General features: G+C 42.8%; 1 protein-coding gene and 1 long non-coding RNA gene across 2 annotated transcripts in view; one reads left to right on the plus strand and one right to left on the minus strand.

The window, feature by feature from the left end:
• The window catches only part of LOC137770214 (uncharacterized), a 172506-nt gene that overhangs the window by 48132 nt on the left and 105554 nt on the right, over nucleotides 1–18820 (minus strand). The gene's annotated exons all lie outside the window — the stretch shown is intronic.
• Nucleotides 1–18820, plus strand: part of LOC137770433 (heat shock protein 75 kDa, mitochondrial-like) — an 80382-nt gene that overhangs the window by 32733 nt on the left and 28829 nt on the right. The window contains 1 exon segment of the mRNA XM_068553134.1: nucleotides 1783–1982. Within this exon segment, the coding sequence (XP_068409235.1) occupies nucleotides 1783–1982 (200 nt within the window).

Raw genomic sequence — 18820 nt, forward strand, 5'->3', positions numbered from 1 at the left:
CTGCGTTGGGTCTTTGTTGCTGTGCGCGGACTTTCTCTAGTTGCAACGAGCGGGGGCTACTCTTCGTTGCAGTGCGCGGGCTTCTCATTGCAGTGGCCTCTCCTGTTGTGGAGCATGGGCTCTAGGCACGCGGGCCTCAGTAGTTGTGGCTCGCAGGCTCTAGAGCGCAGACTTAGCAGTTGTGGCGCATGGGCCTAGCTGCTCTGCGGCATGTGGGATCCTCCTGGACGAGGGCTTGAACCCATGTCCCCTGCACTGGCAGGTGGACTCTCAACCACTGCGCCACCAGGAAAGCCCCACAAGTATTAATTTAAGTGCATATTTTGTACTGGATTTGGCACCTGGGAAAGAGGGTAACTCTTCCCAGTAATATAAGAATGCCACCCCTGCCTGTCAGGAGCTCACAATTTTATGGAAAAGAAAAACCAGATAATTTTTTAAAATTAAAATTTGGGGGGCTTCCCTGGTGGCGCAGTGGTTGAGAATCTGCCTGCCAATGCAGGGGACACAGGTTCGAGCCCTGGTCTGGGAAGATCCCACATGCCACGGAGCAACTGGGCCCGTGAGCCACAACTACTGAGCCTGCGCGTCTGCAGCCTGTGCTCCACAACAAGAGAGGCCGCGATAGTGAGAGCCCCGTGCAACGCGATGAAGAGTGGTCCCCGCTCGCCGCAACTAGAGAAAGCCCTCGCACAGAAACGAAGACCCAACACAGCAATCAATCAATAAGAATGTGAATTTCTTTAAAAAAAAGAAATGGATGTTTAAAATTAAATGTTTAAAAAAGAAATGTGGATGTTTAAAATTAAAATTTGGTGTAGAAGAATTAGGGAAATGACAGAGAGAGAAATCTTTTTCAAAGAGGATATCTTGAAGGATGAAGAAGAGTTTGTCAGGAGAAGGATGGAGGCTGGGGGAGAATGAGGATCTGGGCAAAAGAAGCGGGAAAGCCAAGTTATTCATCAGAAGTTGACAAATGATGACAAAATCAGAACAAGAGAAAGAAAATAAATGACGGGGGGAACATTCCTGCATCTAAGGGTTGAAGGGGACACTGAGCTATCTCTAACTGACCACAGAGAACAACAGCTCTCAGAGACCAGACTGTGTTTGTTACCAAGATCTTCTGTCTCTCTGCTTAAGAAGCAATAGGCTTTGGAGCTTCCCCAACATGGCAGAGTAAGAAGACCGTGGACTCAGCTCCTCCCATGGGCACACCAAAATTACAGCTATTTTCAGAGCAACAGTCTTTGAGAACAACCTGAAGACTAGCAGAAAAGATTTGCACAACTGAAGATATAAGGGAAGAGCTACACGAGATGAGTATAAGGGGTGGAGACGCAGTATAGTCTGGACCACACCCCTGCGGTCAGCGGCCCACAAACAGGAGGAATATCACAACTGCAGAGGTTCTTCCCAAGGAGTGAGGGGTCTGATCGCCACATCGGGGTCCTACATTGGGAAGATGAGCCCCCAGAACATCTTGCTTTGAAAATCAGTGGGGCTTATGTTTAGGAGACCAGAAGACCATAGGAAACAGAGACTCCACTCTTAAAGGAAGTGCATAGTATCTCACCTGCTCTGCGACCCAGAAAAGAGGCAGTAGTTGGGAAGGAGACTGGGTCAGACCCACTTGCTGATCTTGAAGAGCCTCCCAGAGAAGCAGGAGGCAACTGGGACTCCCCCTGGGGACAGTGACACTGGCAACAGACATTTTTGGGAGCTTGTTCTACCATGATGATACTGGTGCTGGCAAGTGCCATTTTGGAATCCTCCCTCTAGCCTATTGGCACCAGGGGCTTACCCTGCCCACCAGTTGGTCTGCAGCAGCCATGTGCTTCCAGGCCATGCAGCCAGCTATGTGGGACCCAGCAGGCCAGCAGAAGCACATCCAGGCTGCACAGCCAACCATGCAGGAAGCCTACTCCATCCCACAGCAGGCCTGTAGCAACTTCACGAGGCAGGGCCTTATAGCCAACCAGGTCAAGAGCCAGCTCCACCTACCAGAGCACCCACAGTAGTCAGCCTGCAACAGAAGAGCACACACAGCCCACATAGGGGGCACCCCTAGTGCATATAGCTCTCCTGACCAGAGAGGAGTGCGCTGCTGGGCCCCGTAGGACATCTCCTACGTTAAGACCATTTCTCCAAGATCAGGAAACATAACTGACCTACCTAAATATAAACAAGAGAATTGGGCAAAATGAGGAGACAGAGGAATATGTCCCAAACAAAGGAACAAGGCATCACCTCAGAAAAAGAACTGAACAAGGTGGAGACAAGCAATCTATCCAATATGAGGTCAAGGTAATGATCATAAAGATGTTCAATGAACTTGGTAGAAGAATGGATGAACACAGTGAGAATTCCAACAAAGAGTTAGAAAATATAAAGAAGAAACAAACAGAACCAAAGAATACAATAACTAAAATAAGCAATACTGTAGAAAGAAAAAAATCAACAGTAGATTAGATGATACAGAGGAACAGATCAGCAATCTGGAAGACAGAGTAGTGGCAATCACCCAAGCTAAACAGGAAAAAGAAAAAAAAAAATTTTTTTTTTAAATGAGGATAGTTTAAGAGAAGTTGGGGACAACATCAAGTAAATATCTACATTATTGGGGTCCCAGAAGGAGAAGAGAGAAAGAAAAAAGGGCAGAGAACTTATTTGAAGAAATAATAGAAATTAAGGAAACAATCCCATTTACAAAGAACTAGAACAAAAAATTTTTAAATTTGTAATGGAAACACAAAAGACCCCAAATAGCCAAAGCAATCTTGAGAAAGAAAAACAAAGCTGGAGGAATCAGGCTCCCTGACTTCACACTATACTACAAAAATACAGTAATAAAAACAGTGTGATACTGGCACAAAAACAGAAATATAGATCAATGGAGCAGGATAGAAAGCCCAGAAATAAACCCACACATCTATGGTCAATTAATCTATGGCAAAGGAGGCAAGAATATACAACGGAGAAAAGATAGTCTCTTCAATAAGTGGTGCTGGGAAAACAAAGAAGACATACAGATGGCCAACAGACACACGAAAAGATGCTCACTATCACTAATCATCAGGGAAATGCAAATCGAAACCACAATGAGATACCATCTATCAGGATGGCTATCATCAAGAAGACAATAGATAACCAGTGTTGGCAAGGATGTGGAGAAAAGGGAACCTTCGCACTTTGGTGGGATTGTAAATTGGTGCATCCACTATGTAAAACAGTATAGAGGCTCCTAAAAAAAACTAAAAATAAAACTACCATACAAGCCAGTGATTTCACTTCTGGATATTTATCCAAAGGTAACAAAATCAGTACTTTGAAAAAATACAAGCACCCAAAATATGTGCACCTCTATGTTCATTGCAATATTATTGACAACAGCTAAGATATGGAAGCAACCTAAGTGTTCATCAATAGATGAATGGATAAGGAAGCTGTGGTATATAAAAATATGATGGAATATTAGTCATTAAAAACAGAATGAAATCTTGCCACTTGCAACAACATGGATGGATCAAGAGGGTACCATGCTAAGTGAAATAAGTCAGACAGAGAAAGACAAATACCATATGATCTCACTTATATGTGGAATCTGAAAAACAAAGCAAACAAACAAAACAAAACAATACAAAAAAAATACTCACAGATACAGAGAATGAACTGGTGGTCGCCAGAGGGGGTTGGGTGAAGCAGGTGAAGGGGATTGAGAAGTATAAACCTCCAGTTATATAATAACTTACAGGGATGTAAAATACAGCATAAGGAATATGGTCAACAATATTGTAATAACTTTGTATTGGGACAGATGGTTACTAGACTTATCCTGGTGATCATTTTGCAATATATGCAAATGTCAAATCACTATGTACTACACCTGAAACTAACATAATATGGTATCTCAACTATATTTCAATTAAGAAAAAAAGCAATAAGCTTTGCCTCTACGAACTCCATTTTCTATACTGGCCACCTCTACCTTCATAAGATATTGTTTCTTTTCTTTCAAATTTCTACTCTTTATTTACTAAATGGTACACTTATAGGCATAAAAGCTAAAATTCAGGTGACTTTAGCAAATAAGCAAAAACAAAAAAAATCATGCTCCTCTAATGTCAGTTCTTTTAAAATCTCTGCTTTAACTCTGTATTCTGTCCTCGCAATGGTCCGTAGGGCTATGTCAGTCCTTTGATAACAGCTGCCTAGTGCTGCACACTCACTATGCACCAGTCACTTTCCCTTACCTCAGGTAATCCTCCCAACAGCCTTATGAAGAGTAGGTATCACTCTTATCCATATTGTGCACCTGCAAAAATGGAAAGTTGGGGAAATAACTTGCCCAAGGTCACACACCCACTGGTGACAAGGGACAGACTTGACCACAGGTCATCTGACTTCACAGCTGATGCACTCCAACGCCCAGAGCAGCGTTCCCAGCACCAGGTCTTGAGCTGCGGCCAAGCAGTAAGGGTAAGTTCACTGTCTGTTGTAAAAGGAAGAAACAAAACCCCAAACGCCCAGTATAGTGACATTTTACATAGAAATTGCTTTATTAAAGAATGGTTCTTTATGGGATTACGTCTTACTTTTTCTTTACATCATATTGTCCTTATTTTATGGAATGAGGAAATTGAAGTTGGTAGTTACTTTCTTCACAACGCCCTACTTACAAAACAAAAAATCCCAAAAGTTGGCATCTGATGTCAGTTTTTAATTTAAAAATTTTGTTTTCATTCCCAGAAATTAAAAATCTAAAATTTCCTACTGGATGAGAAAATATCTTCCTTCATGTAAGGCACATGTTTATCTTCTGTTGTCCGCATGACTAGCCATTGTCATCTTGAACTTTCAAATTTTCATACCCTAATTTTTAAGTGCTGTCACCTCTCTTCCCCACACTTGGACCCCAAATTAAATGCACTTACATTTACAGGAGGAGAATAAGAGAATAGATAATCTAATAGCTTTCTTCTGCTGTGGTTTTCACAAGAGTGAAAATTCCAGCCTTTTCTTATCACAACTGGCTGGAAACACTCCACATCAGAGATGTCAAGGCATAACGATGTGGGGGAAAAAAAGCCCACTTTGCTCTCAGAATGACACAGTTCTTCTATAGAAAAGACATTCTTAAAAGCTGTTTGCAATATCCTACATTAATTTCCTCTGGTACGGCATCTCACACAAAGGGGTCTTATAAATGGATTAAATGTGGTTGGGTGCAAAAGCACAGTAAGCCCTCTGTCAGATGCTCTGGAGGGTGGACGCCACAAACAGGGGCCTCCTTCATCAGGGTTCCCTGCAAATAGCTGACTTGAAATTTTGTGACCAGTAATAACCTCCTTAAAAATAAACCACTTATACCATCTGCTTAACAGTGCCCTATAAATTAGACCAAGAATGCATGGCTTTTCTTCCCTGGCAAATGCCTTCCAAGAGCACAAAAGGATAAACAGAGGGAGGAAGCAGGGTTGGGCCGTGCTCACTCTTTCAGTGCCATCAATGTGGACCACCATCGTGTGGCCCCAGCACAAATAAGTTTGGGACGGGAGAGAGCAGACCCCACCTCAGTGTTTCCAAGACCAAACAAACCAAGGTTGGAAGGGGTTAGGTTAGAATGACAGGCGGGCGAGCTAGGATGAGCCCTCAGAGCTGGAGGGGCCGGAGAGGGTGTTGATTGTAGTCCAGGCTTTGATTGCTGAGCCAACTGACACATGGACGCAAGAGTGGAAGAGGGATCAAACTTATGTTTAATATCTAACAGATATGTATTAGAAATAACTACTTGGACCGGAGTCCAGGATGGTTTCTACCTCTTCCCTTAAAATGTAGACTTAGACCAACAAGGGATGAATCTCCAAAATATACAAACAGCTCATGCAGCTCAATATCAAAAAAAAAAAAAAACCCAATCAAAAACTGGGCGGAAGAGCTAAACAGACATTTCTCCAAAGAAGACATACAGATGGGCAATAGGCACATGAAAAGATGCTTAACATCACTTATTAGAGAAATGCAAATCAAAACTAAAATGAGGTACCACCTCACACCAGTCAGAATGGCCATCATCAAAAAATCTACAAACAATAAATGCTGGAGAGGGTGTGGAGAAAAGGGAACCCTCCTACACTGTTGGTGGGAATGTAATGGAGGTTCCTTAAAAAACTGAAGCTAGAGCTACCATATGATCCAGCAATCCCACTCCTGGGCATATACCTGGAGAAGACCATAATTCAAAAGGATACATGCACCCCAATGTTCACTGCAGCATGATTTACAACAGCCAGGACATGGAAGCAACCTAAATGTCCACTGACAGAAGAAGAGATAAAGAAGATGTGATACATATATACAATGGAATATTACTCGACCATAAAAAAGAACGAAATAATGCCATTTGCAGCAACATGGATGGAACCTGGAGATTATCATACTAAGTGAAGTAAGTCAGACAGAGAAAGACAAATATCATATGATATCACTTATATGTGGAATCTAAAAAAAGGGTACAAATGAACTTATCTACAAGACAGAAATAGAGTTATAAATACAGAAAACAAACTTATGATTACCAGGAGGTAAGGTGGGGGGCAGGGATAAATTGGAAGATTGGGATTGACATATACATACCACTATATATAAAATAGATAACTAATAAGGACCTACTGTATAGCACAGGGAACTCTACTCAATACCTGGTAATGGCCTCTATGGGAAAAGAATCTAAAAAAGAGTGGATATATGTATAACTGATTCACTTTGTTGTACACCTGAAACTAACACAACATTGTAAATCAACTCTACCCCAATAAAAAAAATGTTTTTTTAAATGCAGACTTAGGTAAAGCTGCTAGGGGAGAGCGAGATTTGCAGAGCGATAGTTATCTAACCTAACTCGCATCCATAGAGATGTGGCAGAACTTGGATCCACTGAGATCACACGAGAAACTGGCCACACGTGAGCAGCAAATTCATCAACTAATTCTCGCAGCCAAGTGACGTGGACTGGCAGATGGTCGCATTTCCTCTCTCAGTGGGCAGAGCCCGGGAGAGGGTGAGAGGAGAGGAGGAGAGGCCATTTCTATCCAATGCCCCTCAAAGAGGAAGGTTCTCGGGAAGGGTGAGGCAGGCATGGGGAGAAAGGAACAAGGAAGAAATTGCAGCATGTTGAGCCCAGAGGATCTTTCCAGCAAGGTCATAGTTTCTGTAAAGCAACAACTTCAAAATTCCTCCAAACTCAAAAAAGCTTGTTTGGGCCCCCCTCCCCCACCTCAGATCATAAGAGAAACAATTTTGTCTGACACTTATTCTATAAGTGCTGTGCCTTGAATCACAGAGTTATATCGTTTTAGTTGGCATTTCCTTAGTTGAGTAACACAAGCCATAGTCAAGCTAACACAGAAAATTTAATTGAGCCTTTCTCTTAAATAATTTTTTACTTTTCAAAATGAGGCCAAACATGACAACAACAGTGGAAAGAAAAAATTCTCAAGAAGAAAGCTCTAAGTTCAGGAAATGAGAAAATGAAAAGAAAAATTCTTGTACTTATACCAAATAAACCACATTACACTGGGTGTCATCCAAGCCAAGATTTTTCTCCAGGAAAGTGCAAACAAGCTCATTTGAATTAAAGTCTTCATTCTTCTCCCAGTCAGCAGTCAGTGTCCCAGAAGGTCAGTCTCCATTATGTCCTGAAGTACCAAGAGAAGGATGTTCCCCTGCTGGTTCCAGCTGGCTGCATTCTCTCCGAGAGCAGACTTCTCAAAGGAGTGCATTACACTCTTGTGTGTGTGTGTGGATGTGTGTGTGTGGGTGGGTGGAAGGAGCCAGAAGCAGCATTCAGGAGCACCCAGGGAGCATTTTGGGTCCTAGTCCCTAAGAGTAGAGTGAACAGCAGACCGTCACTCCGTGGACAAGCTTCTGGTTGTGTGAGAGGTGGGCTGCAAGCCTGTTTTCAACCTCCTCTCCTTCCTCTCAGGCACACTCAGCTCTCCTTCACACAAGAAAGGGGAAAGAAACCAGACTGACACTGAGCCAGGCAAGAGGTGTACTTTGCATAAAAGAAGGAAGACAGAATTCCAGCTACTCCCAAATCCCAGCATCATTTGTTGTTCTTCCTTTCAGAAGATCATTCAAGGCAAAGTTGGGAGTTGCTGATTAGAAAATAAATATGTCAATGTGCATAGATATAATGGAATACTATTCGGCCATAAAAAAGAATGAAATAATGCCGTTTGCAGCAACATGTATGGACCTAGAGATTGTTATACTGAGTGAAGTCAGACAGAGAAAGACAAATATCATATATCACTTACATGGGGACTCTAAAATATGATACAAATCAACTTATTTACAAAACAGAAACAGACTCACAGACATAGAAAACAAACTTATGGTTACCAAAGGGGGAAGGAGGGGGATAAATTAGGAGTTTGGGATTAGCAGATACAAACTACCATATATATAAACAGATAAACAATAAGGTCCCACTGTATTGCACAGGGAACTCTATTCAATATCTTATAATAAACTATAATGGAAAAGGAAATATAAATGTCAGGATACAGAGAACACACTAGTGGTTACCAGTAGGGAGAGGGCAGGGGTGAGGGGCAAGGTTGGGGGGGGCGGGGCAATAGGAGGTACAAACTACTATGCACAAAATAAATAAGCTACAAGGATATATGATACCGCACAGGGACTATAGTCAATATTTTATAATAACTATAAATAGAGTATAACCTTTAAAAGTTGTGAATCACTATGTTGATACACCTGAAACTTATATAACATTGTAAATCAACTATACCTCAGTAAAAAAAGAAAAAATATTATATAAATGTCAGGATGTTGAGAAAAAGGTATGTAGTTGGGGAAGAATAGATGTGAAGCAGAGTTCTTTGGATACTTGTCTCAGCTAAATGCAAACTCAAACTCTTCAGTGTTGCACTTGGTCCTCATATAGTGGCCTCTGGCTGACATTTTGGCACTTCTGGGCTTTATCGTACTGCAGATATTTATTTGAGTAGTTGGGCCTCAATCCTCTTCAAACGGTTATTAAGAAAAAAAAAAAAAGTCTCACTTCATCCAGTTACAGAACCACAACTGCAGGAAAACGCAGATTGTCTGGAAGCCTAATTGTGTTTTCCTCAAACTCATCACATGTTAACTGCCACCCTAACACCCACCCTTTTTGTTTTTTTCCAATAACTTATTCAGACATATTTTCCCTGGGACCCACAGTGAATACATCCCTTACAAACCTAGAAATCAGCTACTCTTGAAAATTTCTCAAGGCAACATTCTTCCGGTTCCAACTGTCATATAACAAACTCCTATTATAAGCAAAGCATCCCATTATGCGCTTTGGAGAATACAAAAACATGCCAGTCCTGCGTTTTAGTTATCTATTGCTGCACAACACATTACTCCAAAACTTAGCCACTTATTACCTCATAGTTTCTGTGGTTCAGGAATGGAGAAGAGGCTTAACTGGGTGGTTCTAGGTCAAGGTCACTCACAAGACTGCAAATCAAGGTGTCTGCAGGAGCTGCAGTCACTTCTAAGTTCAGCTCAGGGGAGGATCCACTTACAAGCTCACTCACAGGTGCCTTTCCACAGGGCTGGCTCCGCGCTTCTCCATGTGGCCTCTCATCCTCCAGGGCCTCCCTGGCTGGACAGCCCAGGATAGCCTGAGCTTGTTTACTTTACTGGAGGGGACCCCTTCCAGGGCCCGAGAATGGGCTCTTGTCTAACACTCGGAAATGAATTGTCCGAGGAGACACATGTACTGACAAAAGACTTTACTGAAAAGGGGCGCTGGAGTGGATAGCAGCAGAGTAACGGAACCCAGGAGAACTGCCCTGCCTCGTGGCTCACCGTCTCAGGTTTCACGGAGATGGGGTTGGTTTCCAGGTTGTCTCTGGCCAGTCATCTTGCTCGTGCCCATATTTGGTCCAACCCAGGGCCCTTCCGGGTGGCGCACGCATGCTCCAGTCAAGATGGATTCCAGCGTGAGGGTTCCTGGGAGGTTGGGCGGGACATATGGGCTGGCGTCTCCTCCCTCCTTTTGGCCCCTCCCAAATTCCTCCCGCTGGTTTTCGCGGCAGCTTGTCAGTTCCGTGTTCCTTATTGGGACCTCGTGTTGTGAGACAGTTTATGCACGTGATTATTTTCATGCCTGGCCAGAGCGGGCGGTTTCGGTCGACAGTTCCCTAACATTTACATGGAGGTCAGGCTGGGCGGGAGGAGTGATGAGGGAGGAAGAGAGAGGAGGAGGGTGAGGAGGAAGAGGAGGGAGAGGAGTGGCCGGAGTGAGAGAAGAAGGGGGGGAGACAAGATAAGCAAGAGAATATGACCAAGATGGATGCCAGCCATTTTATAACTTTATCTTGGAATTGACATCCCATTGCTTCTGCTACAGAAGTAAGTCTTATTAGACCAACTCACACTCAAGAGGAGGGAAACAAATGGTGATCACTAGGGGCCATTTTAGAGGCTGCCTACCACACCCTGCCAGGCTCTACATCATGGACAAACACACATACAGTTACAGCAGATGCAAAGAAGTTTGACAAAGGTAGAATGGAAATGCTCCAAGACAGTAGGAAAAGGAGAACTTAATTTCATTTGGGGGATGCTGGAAAGGCTTCTTGAAGAAAGCAAAATTTGAGCTAGGTCTCAAATAAACCTCAAAAAAAGTCATTTCAGGCAGCTGGGACAGCTAGAGCAAGTGGCCTGGGAACTGAGCAAGCATCAAAGTCACCTGGAGGGCTTGTTAAAATGCAGATGGCTGAGCCCCACTTTCAGAGTTTCTAATTAAGTAAGTGGTGGAGGAAGGGCTTATCATTTGCATTTCAGGTGATGCTGATACCCTAGGTCCAGAGACCACACTTTGAGAAACTCTGGCTTGAGTAAAGGCTGGGAAGTGGAGCCTTTTTCGAAAGTAACAAACAGATCTTTTTATTTGTCAATTTTGTCTGATTCAATTAGCTTCAAGATCCTCTTAGAATCAGTGGAAATGAAAGGTATTAGCCGGTACTTAATGAATCCCAAAACTACCCACTTTTAGAGCTGGGAGGGCTTCAGAGAATATAAAGCCATCATATTACAAATGAGGAAAGTGACGTTAACGGATGGGCTCAAACAGATAGTGACAATTTTCTTTAAAATCAGGTGGATTTTTGTGGCTCTCTCACTCAAGGGCTCCTGAAAGAAATAGACTAGAGCCTTCTTCCTTTGGAGTCTGAGTGCTTTCTATGTGAAATGAACTAATGAGTTTGTGATCCACTCTCCCAGCAGAATACTCACCCTCTATAAAATGAATATGCCCATACTTTGGTAGAAGGAAGGCTGAAAGAACTCTCTGAACACCTCTGGGTCCATTATTCCTTGTGCAAATGGATATATGTAACTCCTGCCTGGCTTCTGTGAAGTGAGAGGCCTTCCCCCACTTCTGCCCTCTCTTAGCCTCTGTTGTTCTTTTTCTTTCACAGGGCCCAGGTGTACAAATTTGGTTGCCAAAACTCTCTGCAAAACTTGGATTTGGGGTGCTGTTTCTTTTTAAAGTCTAAATAATTAGTAAAATCTAGTGCAAACTGGGGTGAATCTATCTCAACTCTTGAAATATGCTTTCTTTGGAAAGAGGGTAATGAAACCCTGCAGTTTACTCCTTGCAATGTGTGCACACAATTAGCTCGGTGCCTTTGTTCTGTCGTCTGAGTTTTTGTCATCTTTTATTTGACTGTACTTAGAGAAACAGTATGAAGACATTTAAAAAAAGCCCAAGGGAATCTCATTTGCACATTCAAACAAGTGTTTTTTTATCATTATTCCCCTACCCCTGATTTCCTTTACTCTCACTCTTCCCCCAGTTTACGGCCCTCCACTCCAGTCTGACATCCATTCTTGCTCCAGAAGCAGAAACAAAGATGCTAAAGGTAATCGAACTGTAACCCTCTTTGCACTTGTGATTTTTGCACTTGCTTGAGCACAGGTGTCTCTTGAAGTGTGACATTCTGAGAAGTCCTAGAGCTCACCAACCACACTTCCTCCCAAGGATAGGACCTATCCTGTGCTGTAACCTTGAATGAGAAGGTAATCTACAAACAGACAGAGGCTAGCCAAAACCTCACTGCAGCTTCACTCACACTCAAAACCTGGTTTCTGAGCATCAGTTGGTTAACTGGCATCAGAGGATGCTATGTAGCTCATGTCTTCTTGCAAAGCTGAGAGGTGAGAATGGCAAACCATAAATCCATTGTATTCGTTGCCTTTACCAATTCAACCACAAATTGCTTCCTCTTCTCCCACTGAGCACCGTTTAATGACCTCTATCAGGTGTACAATGGAAGCAGTCAACTGCAGAGGCAGAAAGAACACATCTTGTGAGCAAGCACACAGGTCTTCCCCACTTCCCAAGTCTTTGGGCTTGGCTAAGTTATTTAACAGCACCAGGCCTCAGGTTCCTAATTTGGACCTTGGTTTCCTTACCTAAAATGGTGGTGGTGAAATGGAGTTGTGAAGATCACGGCCTCCATGTGAAAAGTCTCAGTATCTGTGTATACCTTAGTCACCTGATACCAGCCCTGGGCGACAGCAGGTATTCAATAAACGGCAGTCATGATGGACTGGGCAGTAAATTAAACACATGCTTTTTCTCCCAAAGAAGCTCACAGTCTTCATATACGTTGTTAACGGTGTTAAAAACAAGACAGCAGGGCTTCCCTGGTGGCGCAGTGGTTGAGAATCTGCCTGGTGATGCAGGGGACACAGGTTCGAGCCCTGGTCTGGGAAGATCCCACATGCCGCGGAGCAGCTAGGGTCGTGAGCCACAACTACTGAGCCTGTGCGTCTGGAGCTTGTGCTCCGTGACAGTGAGAAGCCCGCGACAGTGAGAAGCCCGCGCACCACGATGAAGAGTGGCCCCCGCTCGCCGCGACTAGAGAAAGCCCTCGCACAGAAACGAAGACCCAACACAGCCCAAAAAAATTAATTAATTAATTATTTAATTATTTAAAAAAACAAGACAGCAGGCCCAAAATGGAGTGGCTTATGCTAAGCCCCACATCACCAAACCAAGACTTAATTACAATTTTGACCCCTCCCAGACATGGAATCTTAAACCAGTCAATCAGGAATCACCTAATCAGCACTAGTGAGGTCACCTGCCTGACAAACCCCTGCCATCCCCTAAAGGAAAGTGGCCTGGCCACAGCCAATCCACTTTTTGCTCATGTAACGTCCTCGTTCCTGCTCCCGGCTGCCTACAAAAGTCCTTCACTGTGTTCAGCTCCTCGGAGCTCCTTTCTATCTGCGAGACTGGATGCTGCCTGATTCGTGGATTCTTGAACAAAGCCAATAAGATCTTTAAAATTTACTTGTTTGAATTTTGTTTTTTAATACTGGTTTGATTTGGGTTTTTACTGGCTCAGAACCACATCTGTGTGTCATACTCTCAATTCCAGGTAAACTAGAGAAATCCGAATTCACCTGAACGTTACACCAGAGTCAACCTCTGACTGAAAACTTCTATGTTGCCCTGAAATACCCAATGTGCTTTTCCCAACCAACATCAACTTATTAACCACAACGTTCTTTTCTAAGTCATTAGTAAGGAACTGTCAGAAAGGAATCACTCCTTGTATCTTCCGGGGGTTGATAGAAAAAAAGAATTAAAAAATGTTGAAGGCTGAAGCATCAGCCGCTGACATAAATTCATCTGAAACAAAGATGACTTTAAAAAAAAAAAAAGAATCTGTGCTGCACATAGACAAGGAAAGAAAGACACTTTGGCTGCAAAATCCCCCCCCCTCCAATCTTCTCTGGGGAGGCTCATGCCTCCGCCTGCTGTTCATCAATCAGCCTTGATTTTGATGGGGCGATTTTTAGTCAGCTGCCTCGATCATTTTGGCACAGACAAAAATCCTTTAAAAAAGTGTTACACTTCATCAAAGTGTATCATGAGACTTCACGGTCATTATCTCAATGGCCGCTCTGATGTGCTACAATTGGCAGAGACACAAACGGTAGGGGGTGTGTGAGAAGAAAGCCAGCATTTCGTGTGGAAAGCTGGCAAGCCTCGCCAAGCTTCTGTCAACAACTCGGCAGTCTGATCCGATGCACTGAGCGTGCTGAGGATGCTCTTGTTTCTGGAGGAAGTAAACAAGAAAATGAATTCCACCGTGCGACACAGCCTCTTTGTATCTCCAACATGGTGTGACTGGACTGGGGCCAGCCACGTTGAAAGTTTGGCCATTTATGTCATCAGGGCCCCGGTACTGATGGAGGCTTTGATTACGAGTTGGACCAGCTCTAAGACCCTTCAGGGGCAGCCACGCAGCAAATAAAGGCATTGATTGGTTGTTGGGTCAATTTAGCCATAAGGGTACAGAGCACGGCTCTTTTGAAAAGCCTAATGGATTAGCTACACAACCAGTCCCACTGTGGGCCTTATTTTTCAAGTAACTTCAGGACGGTTTTCCAGCTTGGCAGGGAACAAACTCTTCCTCCAGAGCAAGCTTCAGAGCTGTTCTTGTTATCAATAGTGGGCTCAAAGGATTAGACACAGCGGGCTTTACAATTTCATGAAAACAGCTGTTGAAACAACAATTTAGGCAAACAATAGTTTGCATGGACAACTATTAATTATGCAAAGTTATGCAGAAAGTGGAATACGCTTTTATTCAGGGCCTTCTACAGCCGCTGAGCCGCCTTCCATTCCATGGCTCTCAAGTGTCAGGAAGCGGGGCCACTCGTAGGAAGCGGCTCCACTGCATGTGCGTTGAATGTAAGCAGAGCTCCAGGCTGCCAGTCTGCTGCAGAGCAAGTCATGGGTAAAATATTCAGGAAATGTATATCAGTTAAACGTATGTTACCTTGGGTACCGCAGATCTTCTCATACAAACTCAGAGCTGTGTTTTCACAGGTATCTGAAATTCAGTTGGAGCCTTGTGGTTGGGATCTCTACTTTTGCTTTTAAAAAAACAAAACAAAACATTTCTATAATACGTCCCCTTTCCGGCCTCACACACCCTGAGGAGTTATGAACAATAATGTTCTTTTCTAAGTCGTTAGTAAAGAACTGTCAGAAAGGAATCACTCTCCGGGAATTGGTGGAGCTCCTTGTCCTTAGGACTAAGTAGATTTTCCTTCCATTAGGAGGATGGTCCAACTTAGACTCAATCACTCCGCATCCACCTCCTCCCCTAGAACAGCTGTCTCTCCTTCCACTCTCTCTGCTTGCTGGGGGCTTTTAAATTCATTGCTTCTCTCTTTGCAATTTCCATCCTTGACTAACAGTGCTGGGAATTGACTTACAGCCCTTCGCCTACCCTGTGTTCCACATCTCACTTTCCTCCCCATATGGGAATCACCAAGCCAAGAAGTCCCATTAAGAAGGTTATTAACTGTACACATAAACATTGCCTCCTGCCTACAGTTAGATTTATTTCTCATCACTTCGAAGTAACTGGTTTTAACACTCTTTCCAGCATGCCCAACACCTTTTATTTGACTATATTGTTTTAGAAAGGCCTTTGGGAATTTGGCTAATTTCATGCTGGAACTTATTAAGTGGGTTTTGACACTCTTTGATAATTCCAATAGACCATTAGTCAAGTCTCACTTCCTTCAGGGAAAGAATGAAAGCTTTATTAGTCTTAGGGTCTCTATTCTAAACATGTCACCTGAGTTTAGTAGCGCATCTGTGCTGAAATGCAATTGACTTTGTGATTGAATAGAACTTTGAAACTACAAGAAAGCTGTCACTGGCTATCATCAGTAAGAAAGCACCTGCCTTTTTCTGAAATTCTCATGAGGTTCACCTGTGCATTTTGAAACAATTCAGTGAATTTAATTTTCTGACCTGTGAATGTTAATAAAATAAACTGCACACACACGTATCCACACAAATTCTCTCTAAAGTACTTGGTTTAGTCCTTTCTTCCACCCAGGACACGAGAATTCAGAATAATCTCCTTCCCTTCTACAGATAGTTTAAAAATCTTGAGAGATCCTATCTCTAGAAGGCCCCAGAACATAATTGAGTGTGCAAATGAAATTCATTACTAGGGTCACAAACAATAATCCAATTAACATATATTTGCATAATGCCTTTAAAATCATTCTAAACCCAAAACCACATTCATCTTTGAAGTATAATGCAAAACAAGTACCATATCCCAGCATACTCCAGTTCACACTTTGCACTGGAGAGTACGAAACAGCATCAAGATTGCAAAAGCAATTATTCCAGTTATCCAGATGTGATTTTCAATCATTCTAAGAAATTTTTTTTTTTTTTTTTTAGCAGTTCTTATTCCATGGCACCACTCACAGCTCTCACGCTGGTGCGGTGCTTACATCTCTTCATTATTAATTCAGCTCATGGAGCTTAATTGGACAAGGCTAGAGCGAATTTGACAAACATCACAGCAGCAGAAAAAGCAATCACTCTTTCAAGATGAAAATTTGTTTGATGTCTTACTGGGTAACTCATTTACTCTCCTCAGGAGTCACGTGACCTGAATGTTAATCAGCCATTGATTGGTTTCTCTCCTTGGACAGTCACGTGACTCGAATATTAATGGGCTGGCACTCAGTAGCTGTACTGTTAGGCAACCTTGGGATTGGCTGCCAGGTTAAGATACGGAGATAAGTGGGTGCTTGATGAGCACTTGACAGAACTTCACAGAAAATTAAGGCCCTAAAATAGCATGAGAAAGTCTTGTCAAATCAAGCATGATTATCATTGAATGCATAAGGAATTCATCATCTGCATGAAATTGATACACTTCAGCACCAGCAGGCCCTGTAGTCAGCAGGGACTCATCAGATTTTTATTTATATGTGTTCACCAAATCACATTAATTCTGAGAGCTAAAACATGCTAAGGATGAAGGTTATTTTCTGTTCAATCTAATTTATCTATGACAATAATCATCACTAATAATGTGTCAAATTGGATTGCAGTCATTTTATGCATGCATGCTGATTTGGAAAATAGTGTTAAACCATCCTGTGGTAATTAACAACTGGTAAAGGTATGCCGGGCCTGAAGTAATCAGCATATCTAGATGGAAAATTAAGTTTTATAGAATGGATTTATAGATACATATCCTTATTTAATTCAGAATATAAATTATTCCTGGTAAAAGCCGACATCATTTTTATAAAACCATTAAGACCAATAACCATTGAGGGACTTGCATCCTTAATTTGCTCCATCCTTCATTTTTTTCTCTCATTTTCTGTGGTTAACTTTCTAATGGGTGTCACTTCCTTCTTGGCAAGTCCTCATTTTAGCGGGTTTGGTAGGGCTAAGAGATGAATGAATATGTATCGGTTTAAGTGTTAATCATGGATGAAGGACAGGGCATCATACCTCTTAATACACAAAGCTTTATAATTATTGGCGGGGGTTGGGAGGTGGGCACTGGGGAGGATACAAAGAGGGGGGTGGGGACAGACTTTGGCCTTTTGGTGTTTCTCTATTATTTCTCCTCACAAAGGGACAAGAGGAAATCTTGCAGATTAACTCATAAGGGATTAATGTTTCTTGGGGAATCACTTAAGCCTAAATTGCTTTCGTGGAAATAACTTTTACGGGACACAAGTTGTGTCGTTGTTGTTGTTTTAAATAACCTCCTGGTTTATAGGACATTTTAGGAGGAATGGAGCATTGGGAGTAATGAAATCTTAAAGAAATGTTTAGACCCTTTGGCGAGTGTGGCCACAATGTTTTGAGAGGAGCATTACACTTCGAAAAGAAGAGCGAAATAAATGTTGTTTCTTTCCCACCGCTGCCCCTACCCCCCACGTTAATCTCCTGAGCAACCAGGACTGCCCCTACTCTCTCCCCCTCGCTCAGGAGGTCTCTTTATTGATTAAATGAATCTGCTCCAAAGGCTGGCTCCCAGGCTCTTTGATCTAATCCGATCTGATTTTATCCTATCGCTTCAGCAGGACATCGGGGAATTAACAATAAGCAGCTTTACCACAAGTGTTTAATAACTCAACACAATCTCCTTATGGCTCCGAGCTGCTCATGCGCCCATCCAGTCCACAGCAAACAGTGTAACAGATTGGCCACCCCCCCGCCCCGCCCCCGCCCGAACCTGAGGAATTTTCATGCACTATGAAACTAATCGCTTCAAGTTCCTTCATAAATCACACAAAGCAGATTTTAGCATCTTAACAAATTGCAAAAAAAAAAAAAAAAAAAAAAAAAAGGGCAACCAGTAGAGTGGGGTGGGAGTGGCAGAGAGGACTGGCCCTCCAGCTAAAAGCGGGTGGGAGACAGGCAGGGGCTCCAGTACTGCAGCGGGGGGAAGGGGGCAGATGTAAAATAACTTCTGTCTTCTCAAGCAATATGTTTCTCATCTCCTTAAATTTTAACATGAATGAAATTATTTGGGCAGGCTCAAACCTAACAATGCTCCAAGCTCACAGTGACCTTATTTTTTTTTTTTTTTTCCTGCTGTGATGGAAACGTCGTGGTTTCAACAACAGGCCTCTTGTTATTGTTCCTGTGACAGCCCTTGAAGTACGCAAGAAGCACACAATTAAACAAGGATTGTGTGTCCTGTGTGGTGCAGACAGCCGAGATGTTAGGCTGAAATGGTATGTCCCCTGGCTTTCAAACCAGCATACACGCATAAAGGGGCGTCTTAAATGATCACTTAATTCCAAAACGCCATTCTTGAAATGCTTTTTTTTTCTTTTCCACTCAGGGCTGTCCGTATGTATATCCCTATCTCTAAATTGCAGCGGTAGAACTGAGTAATATCTTATTCCCCTTCAAAAAAAAAAGCAT

Source organism: Eschrichtius robustus, chromosome 10 (genome assembly GCF_028021215.1).
Source record: "Eschrichtius robustus isolate mEscRob2 chromosome 10, mEscRob2.pri, whole genome shotgun sequence".
NCBI classification, from domain to species: Eukaryota; Metazoa; Chordata; class Mammalia; order Artiodactyla; family Eschrichtiidae; genus Eschrichtius; species Eschrichtius robustus.